We start from the raw sequence: 19524 nt of genomic DNA, 5'->3' as shown, positions 1-19524 counted from the left end.
TTGAAAGTAAAACAAACATTATTTTAAAGTCGAAATGACAACACAAATGAACTCACAAACTGGTGTAACACTAGTATATCTGTCCATGTTTGTTGTGTTGTCATTAAGCCTTGGAAAAAGACCCTGTTAGAGCCAAAATGCCAGGCCGTTAACTGTTTTTTGTTGTTGCAATTTTACCATTAATCCTTTTGGTTGGCAAGCAGTTTGCAACATCTTTTTAGTGTCAAACTAATTAACACAACACCCCACATTTTAAGAGATCGGTCTGACTTCTCATGTGCAACTAGGGACCTGTACATATTGTAAATAATAAGCATTACTGTATTTAGATTTTATAAACCATTTGGTTCAGGTAAAATCATATTATTTTTCAATCTTTGTCAATATTCATGTTTTTACATAATTTCACATGCAGGTTCGGGTTAAAGGATTTGGGTACTTTTTGTAACACAATGTCCACAGATTTAAATTAAACTTACACAGTTTGAAGATGATGGTAGTAGAAAGCTTACCTTTCAATATTACTTGATGAGGTGATGTAGTTTTAGAGAATAGAGTAGAACAATGTCATGAAAATATGTTTTATTGTCTCACCTAGACAACAGTTATATTTGCGACTTGTTTTACTTATTTCTCAAAAACTAATAACGATAATAATAATAATAATAAGACTTGGAATGCGCACATATCCACACATATGCTGGGTGTTCAAGGCGCAAAACTACAGCACCTCAGCAAGTAATATTTTACGGGAAGCTTTCATTATCTTAAAGCTGTGTGAGTTTAATGTAAATCTGTGGACATTGTGTTCTGTGACCTTCAAAAAGTACCCAGATTCTTTAAGAACTAAAGTTTGGTTAGTAAAGCTCTATAGCAGTGCTGTTTTAAAAACCTTTAAGTGTACTTAAAACTTCCAGAATTTAAAGTTAATGATATTTTTATACACTTTCCTGGTATTAATATAATGATGTCTATTTTTAAAAGACAACATCCGGCAATTATTTTTTAGCAGAATGATGACATTTGCATGTTCAATACAACAAATTAAATCTGACAGTTAAAAAATATAAAAACATGTCATGTGGTTTTTCATAGTTGTGTGAGAAGTTGTTTGGAAAATCAGTTCCACTTCTTTGGATAATATGAAATTTTTGCTTGCGATTGAAGGTGTTAATAATGTGTTAAGATTGTGAACTTTAACAAGATGACCTGAAACAAGTAATGTCGCTCCAACATTTGAAATCTGACATTATATTTACATTCTTCAGAAACAAACAAAATCGTTGACTGACATAAAAAGTAGGCACAATGTTTCTAAGGGACATGTTCATGTTTGATTGATAACAGTTTCAAAAGTCAAATTATTGCAATTTGTTTGTAGCAATAAATGGCTGGGTATGACATGAGACCCTTACTGTCGTTAAAGGCAGTGGACACTATTGGTAATTACTCAAAATAATTATCAGCATAAAACCTCATTTGGTAACAAGTAATGGGGAGAGGTTGATAGTATAAAACATTGTGAGAAACGGCTCCCTCTGAAATAACGTAGTTTCTTCCACGAATTTGATTTCGAGACCTCAAGTTTAGAGTTTGAGGTCTCGAAATCAAGCATCTGAAAGTACACAACTTCGTCTGACAATGGTGTTTTTTTCTTTCATTAATATCTCGCAACTCCGACGACCAATCGAGCTCAAATTTTCACAGGTTTGTTATATTAAGCATATGTTGAGATAAACCAAGTCAGAAGACTGGTCTTTGACAATTACCAATAGTTGTCTTTAAGTACAAGTGTGTTGGAATGAAACCCCACAATCGTGACGAATGAATATTCATATCTATCAACGACAGTTCATATCATATGACCAACAAAGTACATGTACACAAACAGTGCCGGTTACCGAACACCCAAGTGTTGATTGTACTTCTTGGTTCGGATTCATGTGCCGGTAGTTGTCTCTTCTGTATACATCACAGTGTAAGATTTTTTGTCAGCTTTACATTTCTATAGACTTGAAATAAACTATGTTATGTATACCTTACTTTATCTATGCTCGTTAACATCGTTAACATTGTTATAATGATATTGAAATGATGAAAAACGACCGCAATTCGCGCAAATATTTGTATACTATTCTGTAAAACACTGGTGTAACAAAGCACTTCAAAGGGAGTTCAACAGAAAGTAAAGACCACAAAAAGATGGAAGATTTCCAAGCATTTTGAATGTTTGATAACTCAAAACAAAATCTTGAAATGATGAAAAACAACCTCAATTCTTGCAAATATTTGAATATTATACTGAAAAATACTGTAACAGAGCACTTTTAAGGGGAGTTCACCTGAAAGTAAAGACCATAATAGATGGATGATTTCCAAGGATTTTGAATATTTGATAACTCACCTTATGGTTTGGTTTATGGGGCGCTGTTCTGTACCAAGGTGAAGATATGCTGAAGATTATTGACCTCGATTGGTGACAATTTTTACTTGCTGCCATATTTGTTTTGACAATCCATACACCAATATTTACAGAAGTGGTGTTTCGTCTACCGGCTGTGGTTGTTTGACGAGAAGCATTCTGTTTAATAAAATACAAGAAAAAGAAAAGTACCATATTAAATGCACTGGCCACCTTTGGTAATTGTCAAAGACTTTTCCTCTCACTTGGTTTGTGGTTTATCTATGCATAAAATATCAAACCTGTGCAAATTTGAACTCAATTGGTCATCGAAGTTGCGAGAGAATAATGGATGAAACAAAACACCCTTGTCGCAAAGGTTGTGTGCTTTCAGATGCATTAAATTCGAGAGCTCGGCTGAGGTGTCGAATTCAATAAAAAATACTTCAGTGAGAAATTGATTCTTTCTCAAAAACTATACGTTACTTCAGAGGGGAGCCGTTTCTCACAATGTTTTATACTATCAACAACTCACCATTGCTCGTTACCAAGTAAACAATTTCTCAACAATTATTTTGAGTAATAACCTATAGTGTCCAGTGCCTTTAAGAAAAGTAAATAAATGGCCATCGAGGAAACTGAGGGAACATTTCTACATGATTGATAACCCTTGTTGAAAGTTGATAAAACTGATAACAAGTCGTTCAAATAATAACATATCACCGATATAATCCGACCTAGTCTCTTGCAAGGTGTGAACGGCAACAATGAGTCTTGTATTCTGGCGGGGGCGGGGTGGGTAGTACCCCAACAAATAACAAAACGAGCGGGGGTGTTTGAAAATGGGTTGGTTAGAACTTGTAATGGGGTTATAAAAACAAATATCGGCCAGCTATTTAAGCCAGGGATCATACACTTGATTAGAACTTTGACTTTGTATGGGTTTTATTACGAAATGGTGCCGGAAAATCCGTCCAGTAACTGTGCTATTATGCGGAGGTGTTAAAAACATATTTGCTTAAGATTTTGACGCCTTCAAAACGCATACAGGCACGCATACAGCCACGGAGCAGAATTCATTTTATTGTATTACTGTATAAAATATATTAAAAAGCAAATATAGACATAAGAGCATCTTGTTGCAATTAGCATAGTGTCATTTTCGATAATCCAATTGCAGCGTTTGGTTCTAGCAATCAACCAATCACAGCTGGGTGTAGTGACGTTAGAGCGAGTCAAGTTGACCGCTATGAACTGTGATTCTTTACATTAAGCTATCGTTGGCGTGTGGGTACATCGTATACGTTGAACACGCGCACAGCAGCTCGGAAACTTCTAAAGCGCCCGGCTGTGTTTTTGGTATCTCGTGTAGTCTTGATCACTGGCCAACAACCCTTTAGCTGTCGGTTTCAATTTTAAAGTACATCATTCGGGTGTGACTCAAAAATATTTATAGCGACGATCACGATGAAGGAAAAGGAAACCCAAGAGCCTAGGCAAGTTGACGATAAAAGTCGCCGTCGCACAGTGGATAAGCAAGCCAGGAGTCCTCCATCATCACAGAGTACCGATCAGAACCAAAACGGTAGTGCTACTATCAACCAGGCTGTGATGGGAATGCGGGGAAAGGACCGAGCAAAAGGAAGACAACATTCTTTCTTGGATCAACCATTGGAAGAAGGTGTCTTAGTAACTACAAGATCATCATCAGATGATGATGGGTCGTCCCAAGAAGGAAAGAAAAAGAAAAGTTTCCGAAGATCTCGGGGTGTTCTTCTCTTCACTGTCTTCATGGCGCTATTACTGGATGAAACACTCATGACTATTATTGGTAAGTTTCTCCATTTCCTCAACATTACTAACTTGTACCCATCTCACTTTTGGGGTTTAAAGAATTGTTCAAAGCAAGAGATAATGTAGAACTTCGAAATTAATGTAACTTGTCATGCAACAAATTCATGAAATCGACGTTAGAGCCTGGGCGCATGAAGTTTACGCCACATAAAGGCAGTGGACACTATTGGTAATTACTCAAAATAATTGTTAGCATAAAAACTTTGGTAACGAGCAAGTAGAGCTGTTGAATGATAAAATAAAACATTAGTGAGAAACGGCTCTCTCTGAATAACGTAGTTTTTGAGAAAGAAGTAATTTCCCACTAACACATCTGAACTTAATAAGAGACCTCAGCTGGGAACGAATTCAAGGCATCTGAAAGCACACAACAGTGCGACAAGGGTGTTTTTTCTTCCATTATTCTCTCGCTACTTCGACGGCCAATTGAGCTCAAATTTTATATATATGTTGAGATACACCAAGTGATAATACTGGTCTTCGACAATTACCAAAGGTGTCCATTGTCTTTAACAATAGTACAAAAATACAATATTTATAGAGTGCCTTGAATGAAAGCCTCAAGGCGCCCCTCACGGATAAAAACAGGAAAAGCAAAAACTTTAAACGGCAAAAATAGATCACAAAAACAATAACGATAATCATCAGACAAGTTAGTTCATTATTTGATTACATGATGAACATACATCCCTAAGTGATAAAAAGTAAGAATATAATAGACTTATCTAAAGAAAGAAAAACTTGTTTTGGCTATTATGAGTCGAGTCGTCCTTCGTCTTAAGACGTCAATCTTGACAACCTTGTACATAGCGTGATTTGATTATCTATCTTAGCGGGACAACAGCGCGGATTACAGGCAGCTGAAGACCATTGACTCTGAAGCCAGGCCCCCATGCCGGTGAGATCAGTGGACTTCAATATTATAAGAATGTCAAAGATGCGGCCTTTATAGACTCTTATTGAAGATTTATCTTATTTGACTTATGGTATGGGAGGGGCTCTGGCTTCCTCCTTCTGATGTTAGCACAATGACCCCCAAAATATCACTACTTCTTAGTTTTCATGGTTGCTTTTGGAAAACCAAAATATTAGTCAAAAATTATATTTATAATTCCAGCCAGACTGGACCTTTGATTTTTAAATGGCACTAATTTATTGCATGAACTGGTAATCTGATTACTGGTTCAGATTCGAAACACACGATCTCAACTTTGTGTTATCGAGAAAAGAAAAGAACGTGAAATTTTCCCCGTTGAAGAACTTGTGCGAAGTAGGCCAACTTATGATTGTCTAGCTCTTCATAGTGGTCTTCGAGGGATAAAAATCGTAACATTTTCTCCTTAACAAAACTTGTGTGAAGCAGGCCATTTTATGATTGTCTTGTTCTTGTAGTAGACTTTGACCTCAGCATAGTTCGGAGTATGATCTTGACTTTCCCCGAAGGGATGGCTCAGGCACTGGGTATAGTTTAATCACAAAGTCTTTTCATCAGTCCATCTCAATTTCATACACCTGTTCGTTTGTTGTTGCCGATAGACCACTTACACTAAAATGGTCTGAAGGCTCAAAAAGCACAGTCAAGTTATTTTGAGAAGAGTGTTGTATATTTCTGAGCTAAACTTTGATTCATTCTTTGTTGTTGGTTTTCATCAATCATTGTCTCACATTGTAGGCATGGTGAGTTTCTACAAAGCTAAGAGTAAGATGTCTTAAAGCACTGGACAATATTGGTAATCACCCAAACAAATTGTTATAGCGTAAAAACCTACTTAGCAGTGGAGTGCTGTTGATGGTATAAAACATTGTGAGAAGCGGCCCCCTCTGAAGTAACGTAGATTTCGAGAAAAGAGTAACTTTCCAGTAAAATATTTGAATTTGATTTCGAGACCTCATAATTAGATTTTGAGGTCCCGAAATCATGCATCTGAAAGCACACAACTTCGTGCGACAAGGGTGTTTTTCTTCCATTATTATCTCGCAACTTCGACGACCAATTGAGTTCAAATTTTCACAGGTTTGTTATTTTGTGCATATGTTGAGATGCACTAAATGAGAAAACTGGTCTTTGACAAATACAAATAGTGTCCAGTGTCTTAACTCATAGTCTGATTTATATCCTTCCAAACCGCAGTCAACCACTATTTTGGAAATAATGTTAACTTTTCTGAGCTAAACCTTTGATTTATTATTGCGCAGTTTTTCTCAATCCATTGTCTTCCCTTATAGGCAACTATTTACTAATAAAGTCTATACTGAAAAATACTTTAAAAACTTAAATATATATATATATATATCTTATTAACTGACCATTGTTAGTTGCATCATGATGCAACTTGCTCTCTAATCCTACCCTTTCATGTCTCCCTGCATTGTTGTCGAACAATACATTTACCACTTTAATGGTCCAGTAACCCTTCCTTTCATTCTAAACATCCTTTGTCCTCGCCACTTCACTCCTATTGGTTCATAGCCACCAATATTGTTTCTTAAATAGGAACTTTGATTGGCTGTTATTTTCCCGCTTCTTTCTGGATCCTTTCCTTAATCCCTTTCCCCCTCTCTTTTTCTATAAATGGATATGTATTTGTTTGTACTTGTTTTATGCCTCTGAAGAAGGTCCGGATTGGATCGAAAGCTAAGGCCATCTACCCTATTCATTATATATATATATATCATATCATAGCCACCAATATTTTTTCTTAAATAGGAACTTTGATTGGCTGTTATTTTCCCGCTTCTTTCTGGATCCTTTCCTTAATCCCTTTCCCCCTCTCTTTTTCTATAAATGGATATGTATTTGTTTGTACTTGTTTTATGCCTCTGAAGAAGGTCCGGATTGGATCGAAAGCTAAGGCCATCTACACTATTCATTATATATATATATATCATATATAATAAACAAAACCTTAAAAGTAAAGAAAGTCTGTAAGTTTGATTATCCTTGAGAGTGAATTCCGGTAATGTCATGTGTGGTTAATATATTTAGAGCCAACAGTGCAGAATAAGACTCTCGGTTTGTGGGAAATCTGCCCTGAACAATTTCCAACAAGTACCTACAAGTACCCGAAGCAAATCATGAAGATAATAGCAAAACGTGTTGGGTTTCCTTTTTAAATGAGCCCAATGTTTACTTAGCAGTTCAACCCTGCACAGTTAATTGTTGATTTAAAGAATATGAAAGAGTATTTATGAGCTATTAATTAAACCAATTGGGAACCATCGGACCTTTAGCTTTGTCTATTGACTGCGTGCATTGGCGACATTGGTGTGACAGGCACCCCGCTGCAGCATTCTTGAAATGTTTACAAGTGTAAAATTTGGAGCCAATTAGACTCGAGTCCAGTCCGTAAAACTCACCCTTAAAAATAATAAATAAATGGCCATTGTCTGCGCACAGGAGGAGACTAGAAACAACATGACAACAATACAACCGCTTCAACAAATAAAATATATCAGAATGTAAAAGCTGTGTGATGTAATTAAGGTGAATATCCAGGTAGACTGGCAGCGAACCGAGTACAAAGTGACGATTTTGTCAAGTAATGTTTTCATTGGGTGTGTTCCATTGAGTGCATTGTCAAGCGTCGTCCTAGAGCTAAATGTGGTGAAAATAATAACTACTTCAATCCACTTAATGCATTGTGTAAGAACTTTGTGCGTGTGAACTTATTCAATGCCAATCGATGTTTTGTATTTTGTGCAAAAAACACTTAATTTTTCTGATCCACTGTTATGACGACAAAGAAATTGTCCTTCCTTTGATAAGGCAGTTGACAGATTCCCTTCAATCTTTCAACCAACGTGAAATTGTTTACTACGGTTTTGAGTTTTTGAAGTAAAGGTTTTAGGTATGCAAGCACCGTAAAAATGCTAATATTACATGTATACCAATCATTTTTTAGATCCCCAAAATTCACAACTAAACAAACTTTTTCCATCTAAGATTATTATCTGACCGCACAGATCACAATGGTGGTAGATTATAAGAGAATAATGCGTCTATTGTTTTGTATTGTATAAAACTTTTCAAGTTTTCCTGTAAACTCCCTAGCAACGAAAACAACTTCTGTAAATTGTTTGTGGGGAGAGGATGAAGAAGAAAACGAGAACATTTTCACGTTGGGTATACAAAAATAACGACTTGTGATTTTATTTTGCCGATGGATATACGAATAGAAATAAACCAGAAACTGCCTTATTTTATTGTGGAAGTCTAAATCCACCTTGAATGCAAAACTTCAGTCCTTTGTGGTCAGGGTTTGGGAACTCGACGTTTATTCTCATTGATTGACTTTCATAACAATTCTAACAACTAAATTGAAACTAAACTGCCCCAAAATATGGGTCATTCGTTTGAATAATCCATCCACAATAACGGATCAAAATAAGAGGAATAAAGCGACGATGGATTTACTTTAAACTCTGAAGAGAAAAAGTGAAAACACAGATAACCTGAAGACATTTGTATGAAAGGGGTTACGATTCTGGACAATAATTGCCTGCGCTGAATTAAGCCATAGGACGATAGTGTGGCATTTGATTGACAAATCAGAACATAGAAGCTGCAATTTTAACTTATAAGAGAAAATAACTTTTTATCTTTTTTATCTTATTTACAGTTCCTGTGCTTCCAGATTATTTTCTGAACCTTTGTATTGGTAACAAATGTCTGACTATCAACAACACTTCGCCGGAGTGTGATCTGATCTTGGGAAACACAAATCCAAATGACAATATCCTCTCGACATTGTCAATTCTTGATCGACAAGATGTTGAAGCAACAAGCAACCCCAAAGACTCCATCACTTCAATAATATCAACAACGAACGAGGTTAACAGATCGACCTCTTCTGATATGCCAGGTATAGTTCCCACCAAACAAAGATGTCTAACTTAAAGGAAGTGGTAATTTCTGATAATTACACAAAACAAAATATACCATAAAAATGTACTTGGTAACGAGCATTGGAGAGCTGCATAATACTAAAACACACAATTCTGTGCAGAAAGGTTTTTTTTTCTTTCAATATTTTCTTTCATTATTTTCTTGATCACCGATTGAGCCCCAACTTTTCATAGGTTTTTATTTTATGCATATGTTGGGATACACCAAGTGTGCTTTTTCTTTCATTATTTTATTTCTTGCAACTTCGTTCGATCAACAAATGAGCCCATCTTTTCATAGGTTTGTTATTTTATGCATTGGGATATACCAAGTGAGAATACTGGTCTTTGACAAGTATAATGCCCTTTAAATATATTGTCAAGTTTATCTGAACTATTATATATAACTACCATGTCAATCGTAAAACCAATAATGGTTTCTTTTTCCTTAGATTCATCTTCAATAACAGCGCCCTCTTTTGAAGAAGTTTGCACCGAGGAGATTACTCCCAAAATTGGGATTCTTTTTGCCTCCAAGTTCATCTTAAGAATCATCTTGAGCCCCTTCATTGGGACTATGGCTCATAAGTAAATATCCCCCTACAAAGAATTGTATTGTCTTCTTTGAAGAAAATTGAATTAAAAACATATTCCCTTAATTGGAAGTTTGGCTCAAAAGTTAATATCCTCCCATCTTAACAATTATCTTGTTCTTATCATAAGTAATTGAATTAAATATTTCCCCTTCATTGAAAAATATGCAGCTTAATCAATTGATATAATGTATAAAAAATGTAATCAGTGGCTAAATAATTCACACCCTTTGTTATACATCACGACAACCATGGCCCGATTTCATAAAGCTGTTAAGCAGAAATACTGCTTATGCCTTTAGCAAAACATGAAAAAAAGACTGGGGCACCAGTTGCAACTAAGTAAACTTGTTGATCTTTGGCTGGTTACCAGTTTCTGTTAACCGAGATTTGTCTGTGCATTGCAAGTTTCTATGCTTACAGGCTTTATGAAATTGGGGGCAGGGCTCCAGCCACACAATTTTACTGGTTTTGTGGTTGTCTGATTGCAGGATAGGTTTCTCTCTATTGCTGCTTTCTGGATGTGTAATAATGCTTGCCTCCAGTCTGGGTAAGTTCTGTATAATTTTCAGTCAAATTCTTTTAAAATATAATTGTATAAATAATAATAGGCCTACAAGGAATATTGTAATAAGCAGCAACATAGTGACACTTAGTCATCAAGATTTCAAAGTAGTTTCCGTTCACAATGGAAAAAATTAATGAGCTACAATGAGGGCCCGATGTCATAAAGCTGCTAAGCAGAAAAAAATGCTTGACGAATTTCTTTGCCTAGCAAAAATTGAGTGGGACACCAGCCACAGCAGTGCAAACTTATTGTTATTTAGACAGGTAGCCTATTTCTGCTAAGCAATACTGTTCAGAGCTTAGCAAGTTTTGTGCTTACTGGCTTTATGAAAATAGGCCACAGGTTAAGTTCTTATAATTTTCAATTACTAAAGATATTTTTTTAATCTTTTGTCAGTATTTGCATTTGGTATTACCTATGAAGTAATGTTGACTGCTCGCATCATACATGGACTAGGTGCAACACTCAATGAAATTGGAGGTATGTGTTTTATATGTAAGCCTGTGTAATTATTGTCGCTGTTGGGTTCCTTAATTGGTAAATGCTTGTTTGATGGGGTGTCTGTTTGCTTGTTTGCTTTTTTTATTTACATTTGTAAAACAACAAAAGTTCACATTTGATTACAAGTAAATGAAAACTAAATTAAGAACAAATGGGGGTTGCAACCAGAGGAGGTAAAACTCTTCTGTAGTGGATGACCCAAATTGCTGTAAAAGCTGCACTGGTTTGAAAAGTGTAATAGGAAAGTAAGTTGTAGTAACCCTAAATAAAGCACTTTGGGGGGGGGGAGAGAGAGGGGGGGATGAGGGGGGGGGGGGGGTAATGCAAACTATTATCTTGTCCAAAAGTGAACTTAAGCATTCATTGTTTTTCATTATTAAATGCTTTTATTGTTTTGTTTTGTAGGGCTTGGTATTTTGGCATATAAATATCGAAATGACGAGAAAAAACGTGGTTTTGCATTCGGTCTCGCAATTGGTGGATTCGCTGCTGGAACTCTCGGTAAGCCAATGTCTTTTTACCTTATACAAAAATAGATTATGTCTGAATTAATGGCTTCTGCAGTGGCTATGGCTGAAACACTGAAGACTCTTATTCTTCAATGTCCTCATCGAGCCAACAGCCGTAGCCATGGTTGCTTGATATTATTGTGTCATGGCCGAGTGGTTAAGAGCATCAAATTCAAGTTCTGGTGCAGTCACCAGAGTGTGGGTTCAAATCCCGGTCATGACACTTGTGTCCTTGAGCAAGATACTTTAATACTATAATTGCTTCTCTTCACTCAGGGGTAAATGGGTACCTGCGAGGGTAGAGGTTGAAATAGTGTATGAAAAAGCCACAAGTGCCTGATAGAATAGGCAGCTCAGGGCTATATACTCCCCACGGAGCTGAGAAACATTAAAAAGGGATGTTATTGGACCTATGACTAATGTAAAGCGCATTGATACGGTTATTGTGAAATGCCCTATATAAGAATTTGTTATTATTATTATTGTTGTTATTTTGATTTGTGATACTCCGTTTTTCAACTGAACTACACTATTTTTTAGAAAGAAACTATAAATAAACAGTAAACCTGCAGGTACAACCATGTGAAAATCTCTTTTGTGTGACTGTTGGTGCTGAGAAGAGCCAATTTGGGCTCGACGTTTCGAACAGTATACTTCAGGAAGACGAGCAGAGTACATGTATACTGTTCAAAACGTCGAGACCAAAGCTATTTATTGATAATTTCTTCCTATTTCTCCACACAATGCAAAGAAGCAACAGTTACAATATTTGTCTATCTTTATTTATATTTTGATATTTAGTTGGCCCTCCTCTGGGTGGTATAGCGTATGACTTCCTTGAAGCAACAGTTACAATATTTGTCTATCTTTATTTATATTTTGATATTTAGTTGGCCCTCCTCTGGGTGGTATAACGTATGACTTCCTTGAAGCAACAGTTACAATATTTGTCTATCTTTATTTATATTTTGATATTTAGTTGGCCCTCCTCTGGGTGGTATAGCGTATGACTTCCTTGAAGCAACAGTTACAATATTTGTCTATCTTTATTTATATTTTGATATTTAGTTGGCCCTCCTCTGGGTGGTATAACGTATGACTTCCTTGGTAAGGAAGCACCATTTTTGATCATGGCAGGATTTTTTATCGCCCTAGGAGGTAAGTATATCATAAATTTGTATCATTTATTATTTATTTGGCAATGTGTATATTGTCACATTATGAAATGGGACATTGTTTTAATCATAAATCAATTTTGCTGGTGTTAATGTTACCCGCTGATTGTATGTGTTCTCTTAATTTATGTACTGATATTTTTGTTGTCAGTTTTGGAGTTGATTGTCTTTTGTTCACACTCCAAGCAGCGTCAGATATACACCAAAGGTTCCCCAGTCTATAAACTTGTTTTGGATCCCTACATACTCGGAACTGCTGGTAAGCACTTTGTTTCAATTTTTTCTTTGTTTACTTTTTAAGACATTTTTTTAAAATGAATTTGGTGCTTCTTTTTATAATGTCAATAAAAGCTTTAGTGTAAATATTGCTTTATTTGATGTGTTAATTCAATATTTGTGCATGGGTCCAGCTTTTTATTGGGAATAACTATATAATAATGTAGGATGTGTAAAATGTTGAGTTGAAACAAACAGGGTTCAATTTCATAGAGCTGCTAAGCACACAAATTTGCTTAGCATGAAATTTCTTTCTTGATAAAAACAGGATTACAAACCAAATTTCCATTTGTGGCATATTGTTTGTCACTGGTATTCAGTTTTTGTTTGCTTAAATTCTGAAAAATCACAAGGAAATTTGGTTGGTAATCTCGTTTTTATCACAGCAAAGATTTCGTGCTAAACAAATTTGTGTGCTTAGAAGCTCTATGAAATTTGGCCCAGTTCTTTTCAGAACCACTTCAACTATTTAGAGATTATCATTACATTACATGGTGTAAGCGCAAACCTTACTATATTATACAATAATGACAGGTGTTTTTAATAACAGGTGCGTTGATGATAGCAAGTGGTGCAGTAGCTTTACTTGAACCAACTTTACCCATCTGGATGAGACATACTATCAAGCCAACACCTGACGCTTGGCAGCTGGGTAAGTTCATCAAATTTCAGTTTTACTCTTAGTAGAATTATATTTGATTTTGGGGGTTGAACAAAGAATTGACTAGAGTTGGATTTGAACCAATGACCTCCAGATTTACATGCCAGCGCTCTACCAACTTAGCTATCTAGCCCTAAGTTGGTGGTCTCCCTATTTTGTCATTATCTTTGTTCGGGGTGCCAGTCGGAAGCCGTACAACCGTTAACTGCCATGTAGCCAGGGATCACACCCAAATTATGGGATGCAACTTTTGTTTCAAATATCAATATAAACCACAAGAGAAACTGACAGGGTAAATTTTGTTAAGATTTTTTGGCTTGAACAAATAATTGACTAGTAGAGTGGAATTCGAACCAATGACCTCCAGATTAACTAGCCTGCACTCTACCAACTGAGCTACCGAGCCCCAAGTTGGCGGTCTCCCTATTTTCTTTAATATCTTTGTTCGAGGGTGCCAGTCAGAAGCCATACAACCATTAATTGCCGCGTAGCCAGGGATCACACCCAAATTACGATACAACCTAGAATTATAATTGTATCTGTCAATGGGACCAAATTGCCTAATGGTGTTGAAGTTTATCCATTACTTTTATTGAATAATTTATCTTCTAACTAAGATTATTCCCAGCCAAAATGTGACCAATAATCCATCTACTAATTGATTGACTAAATACAGGTGCAGTATTTTTACCATCCGGTGTTTCATACATCCTAAGCAGTACAGTTATGGGATACCTGGGATACAAACTTGGCAGGTAATTATAAATACTCATATTGACTTGGTTCCAGGTGCTGCGCATAATCCTAAATGGTGCTTTGTGTGTGTTTACTGCCATTATAATTATACGTCATTTATTTTCCCAGCACAAATTTGTATTTATCATTTTCAAAATTGAGTACCGACATGTTTTTTCCTTTCTCTTTACTTTAGGTGGGCCTTGTCAATGTTTGCTCTGGTTGTCTTGGCAGCGAGTGTTGCTGCGGTAAGTATTCACAGTCTAGTGTTCAGCTATTTGATTGCAGTTGGCCTAATTCTACTGAAATTTTAATTTAAAAAACTTAACTGCCAGCATTTTTATTTTAATAAAGTTTTTTTTTTTTTTTTTCTGCAGGTACCATATACAAGTTCATTCCTTATGCTAGTGGGTCCTATGGTGGGCATAGGGTTTGGGTTTGGTAAGTAAGCTTTAATACTATTCCATTTTAATTGATTGATTGATTGAAAAATGAAGGTGCTGTCCAATTCAGAGACACTCCACACTGTTGACTTAAGATTTTACACAAAACTGTTACACAAAACTGTAATAATGTGGGTTTTATGTTCGAAGTTTTGTCAGGTCGACAGGGGTCGTTGTCGAACATAAAGAGGACCAGTAGAACTGGTTGACAAATGTGTCAGTAAGTGGATTTGCTCAGCACAAAAAAGAACATGCTTAGCAGAAATTGGTTGTCAGCCAAAATACCATACAATCTACATGCTGTGACTGCTACCCTAATTATTTCTTGCTTGGCAAACAAATTTGCTTAAGAAAATGTTCAGCGTAACTTTGTAAAATTTTGTAAAATAATTGCAATTTAGACTAATCTTACCATAGGTACAGTAGACAGCGCTATGACAGCAATGCTCAACTCCAGGGTAGATGCTCGCCACAAGGGGGCATATGGGGGCGCTGCAGCCATTTCCACCTTCGCATTCTGTCTCGGCTTTGCTATAGGTAAGAAACATAGCAGAAAAAACAATTAAGTATTTTACTAACACGGATGAAACAAGAGACGGCCAGCCCCACTATTCCTGCCCCACCAATACTGCCCACATCACCTCTACTCTTCATGCCTACAAACACTTCTACTATTGTACTTTACTATCATCTTGCCCCAATACTAGCCTAAAACCCACTGCCCAGCCCCACCATTCATGTCCCACCAACACTGCCCCTTCTACGCTGCACTTCAACCCCAATACACTCTTTCCACACTCAATTTGATAAATTCTTTTTCACAGGACCAAGTGTAAGTGGATTCCTGATAAATGCCTTTGGATTCAAATGGTGAGTAACTTTGCAAACTCTCACTTTAAAATAAGAAAAGGGTTGTAAAATTTGATCATAGTTCTAATTTTGAACTGCCCTGAATGTTGGCAGTTTTAATTGATTGTATTTTTATGATTGTTTTTTATATTGTCTGTATATTTGCGTCTGTTTTTAATTGTTTGATTTTTTTACAACTGAGAAAGCATTTTTAAAGTTAACATGTTTATTATTTATTTATTTTCATCAGTATTGATTAAAGAAACTAGGAGTTAAATACTGACTTGTGGTCTCTAATGTACAATTTGGTAGTTAATTCAATAAAAAGGTAGTGAAAATGATAACAAGCGAAAACATTAAAAAACTTACAACGACACAAGACCCCGAAAATAAAAGGGCAAATCACCCAGAACTGCACCACCCAAAAAAACTTATCACACAGTTCTGTCCCTAACCAGATCAGGAAAGCATTGCACAACGAAAACAGTTTAAAAACAAGGACAGCAAAAATACATTGCTATTGATTATTTATGAGATTAACCTGGATTTGAATTGGGCTGGTCTTGTAGCATCACTTATGATGAATAAATAAATTTAATCTAATCTAATGAATTCATTTAAATAACTCGGTTAAATAACTGCATATTCATCAGCTGATTGATTGTTTCACAGGTTAATGAGAGGTATTGGAGTAATAACATGTCTGTACGCACCAATTTGTATCTGTCTTCGTCGCCCTGGTAACACTGTCCCGAACACCAGAAACAACAATAATGGATCGGCTTCAAGGTCGCATAATGACCTCATCGATGATGCAGAAAGTATTCCAATACCCTCCATTTCCAGACGCTTATCTAGAGTGTAAAGATTGTATATAAAATTACAATGCATTTTTATTAATGTCTTAAAGACACTGGACACTATTGGTAATTGTCAAAGACCAGTCTTCGCACTTGGTGTATCTCAACATATGCATAAAATAACAAACCTGAAAATTTTAGCTCAGTGGTCGTCGAAGTTGCGAGATAATAATGTAAGAAAAAACACCCTTGTCACACGACAATGTGTGCTTTCAGATGCTTGATTTTGAGACCTCAAAATCTAATTCTGAGGTCTCAAAATCAAATTCTTGGAAAATTCATTCATTCTCGAAAACTACGTTTCTCACAATGTTTTATACTACCCACCTCTCCCCATAATTCATTACCAAGTACGTTTTTTTATGCTTATAATTATTTTGAGTAATTACCATTAGTGTCCACTGCCTTTAAAATATTTTTACTTTTAACTTTACAAAGATTTGGTAAAAAAAAAAATGTTTGTTCTTCCTTGTTATCATTGGTCATCGTTCAGTTGCATTTAGTTTATAAATTATAGGAAGTAGAGTTTTCACTATTTTATTGGTCATTATTTATCAGTAAATAGTAATCATATTTAGATATAAATATATTATAAGCAACAAGCCATTAACTTTTGCGTCTGAATATAAGCGTGTGTTTAAATTGTCACTCAAGACAAGAGTGAAACACAAACCAGATAACTTTCCGTATGGCGCCACCAATTTTTCACTAATTTTTACAAAAGGGATAGGATAATTTTCGCACGTCGCCACCAATTTATCCGCCCTTCTACCAGAAAAAAAAAGAGAAAAATAACGCAACAGTTTGTAAACAATGGTCAAAATTGGGCCGTTTTTGACTCACAGTGACATGGAACAAAACAACCAAAAACCAAACAGAAATTGGTGGCGAGGTCGTAAAACTTTTTTGAAAACGTTTCCTACAAACCCCACAAGTAGTGCCTAGCCCACCTTGGTTGTTGCATTATCTGGTTATGGAACTAAGTTGTGTCTTTCTTTTTAACATCAGTCTTTCAACTTATAAAGGAAGGAAAATATTCCATGGTCTTTATCATGGTCTAAAGAGAGAGCCATAACAGACCAACATAATGCCAACATATTCACACCCAACATAATACGTGATTAAAATGTAAATTGACTAAGGGAATTGTGTGTTGCTAGCACTGCAGTCACAGTGGCAGTCCTGGTACTTGTAGACCCAGTAACTGGGGCGCTGTATTCCTTTTTCGAAATGTTGACATTATCGGTCATACTATGATGGATAATTGTCAAAATTTCGAAAAATGAATACAGCGGTTGTACTTGTAGAGCGCCACCGCCCCGCCGGTGCGGCGTGGCTGAGTCCACACAGGTGTTGAAAACATCGTGAAAAAATAGGCTGCCAAACACTACTTTTAGTACATAAAAATACTAGGAACTATATTGCAAAATGTACTTCTTATATGTCAAATAATGGATGCCGAGCACAGAATTGGTATTTATCTGACTATCCATGGTGAATTTAGTTAGAAACTTAAATGTTTTTTACTCACAGTCCACACTCCAAGAATTGCCGGCAGAAAGTGAAGATACCAAAAAGAGCAGACGACAGCCCTATACTTTTGTGCACACACTGCAGGTTCCCTTGACCATCATGTATGTTGTTTATACACAGCGCAGAGGGTACCTGACTAAAGATTTCTTCTTGTATTTAGGCTTGTTTAAAAAGTAGATAATTAATTGTCTATTATTCCCCAAAAAACTTTGCTGTAAATCCTTAAAACGATCCGTTGAAATATTTTTGTAATTAAATATAATACATGTGTTTCTTTCTAATTGTATTTTGCAGATAGTTGTACATGCTTATTATTTTCTTTTTTAAGTTTTCCCGAAAATTTGTGGGGTATGGTTGATTGGCAGAACAGCAAAATTTAGTTGCACTTTCGCTGTTCCTTTTCCGGCCGGGATATAAGCCTAAAAAAGGAACAGCGAAAATGAGGCTTCTTCCCCAGGGTTAGAGACAGCCCAAGTTGGAAAACTATGGAAAGCCATAAATAAGGGAATCGATGTGTGGTGAAGAGGTTTTATACCAGTGGTTTTAATCCCAACAAGGCCTGGGTCTTGATAATTTTACTGAGACAAAGTCGAGGTAAATTATCAAGAACCAGGCTTAGGCGGGTTTAAACCACTAGTTGAAAACCGATTCAACACACTTTGATTCCCATTCATAAATACCTTATCAGTCAAAAAACATCAACACTTATGGTCAAAAAATAAAATAAATGAAAAATTTTAAAAAATTCAATGATTTCTTTCAAAACAACTGAGGTAATTATGAATGCCCTTTTGTTAAAAAACTTGTGAAGTCTGTTGCGCGTGGGTTGTGTCTACGCGTGCGCACTTAGAAATAGATTACTCGCATGCGCTTAGAAGTAGGTTACGCGCTGTTACTAATAGCTATGAATTGCCTCTGCGTGATAATCTTGCGCGCCTGACACGCGGAAGCTAGCCGGTTATAAACACTGATCATTATCAACCGTTTAAACACCCCCACGTGATGCGCTCTCCACCAATTAGAGTAGAGAAACAATCCCGCCATTGGCAAACTATTCAGAAAATTGTGTATATAAGGACTCATCTTTTCTGTTTTGAAAATAAATACTGGCGAAACTCAACAGCTGTTGAGAAAAGTGTAGCTATCATATACCAGAGACTATAAAAAATGTATATTTCCCAATCACAATAAATAATAATGAATAAACCATTTTACACATTTCAAAGGCCCATCAAATTATTTGTAGTTATTGCGTTCCACATAAAATAATTGATAAATACAACCTTGAGCTGAACTTCAAAATGTTTTTTATTGATTAATGTGAGTATAAAAGTAAATTGATTATGTTAAGACTTTAATGTTACCTAAAATGTGGAAACATTACAATATAGTACATTGATAGATGTAAACTGAACAATAGTAAACTACTATAGTACAAGACATTAATGTGAAAGGAAAGTCGATAATGAACACAAAACAAGTAATTTTCAACTGACAAAACCCCCCAGGTATATACAAGAAAACAGATTTGTGAGGGGGTGGTAGTGCAGGGTTCGAAATTAACACTGGACCAGAAATTTTACTATCGGGCCAGTAAACTTAAAACCACGCAAGTCTTGTAGTTTTGAATAAAACACCTCACAGCATTTTGAGTTTAATTTAATCCGTTAAGTATCGAACTA

The 19524-nt window shown here is 35.9% G+C and overlaps 1 protein-coding gene across 1 annotated transcript; it reads left to right on the top strand.

Annotated features, from left to right (window-relative positions):
• The first annotated feature begins 3773 nt into the window (after window positions 1-3773).
• Window positions 3774-16406, top strand: LOC117300415 (synaptic vesicular amine transporter-like). Its single transcript, XM_033784204.1, has 15 exons — window positions 3774-4232; window positions 8875-9117; window positions 9592-9727; window positions 10224-10282; window positions 10697-10780; window positions 11207-11302; window positions 12379-12468; window positions 12637-12744; window positions 13312-13413; window positions 14099-14177; window positions 14354-14405; window positions 14535-14598; window positions 15018-15137; window positions 15425-15470; window positions 16122-16406. The coding sequence occupies exons 1-15, from the start codon at window positions 3869-3871 to the stop codon at window positions 16312-16314; spliced, it is 1836 nt and encodes a 611-aa protein (XP_033640095.1). The 5' UTR covers window positions 3774-3868; the 3' UTR covers window positions 16315-16406.
• The last annotated feature ends 3118 nt before the right edge of the window (window positions 16407-19524 follow it).

Source organism: Asterias rubens, chromosome 15 (assembly GCF_902459465.1).
Source record: "Asterias rubens chromosome 15, eAstRub1.3, whole genome shotgun sequence".
NCBI lineage: Eukaryota > Metazoa > Echinodermata > Asteroidea > Forcipulatida > Asteriidae > Asterias > Asterias rubens.
This window is presented reverse-complemented; position numbering and strand designations above follow the sequence as displayed.

What these genes read in the sequence shown, in the direction of transcription:
- LOC117300415 (XM_033784204.1), top strand. Translation starts at nt 3,869, where the DNA reads ATGAAGGAAAAGGAAACCCAAGAGCCTAGGCAAGTTGACGATAAAAGT. An exon ending in AACACTCATGACTATTATTG is followed by an intron (nt 4,233 to 8,874) that starts GTAAGTTTCTCC and finishes TCTTATTTACAG; the next exon opens with TTCCTGTGCTTCCAGATTAT. An exon ending in GGGCATAGGGTTTGGGTTTG is followed by an intron (nt 14,599 to 15,017) that starts GTAAGTAAGCTT and finishes ATCTTACCATAG; the next exon opens with GTACAGTAGACAGCGCTATG.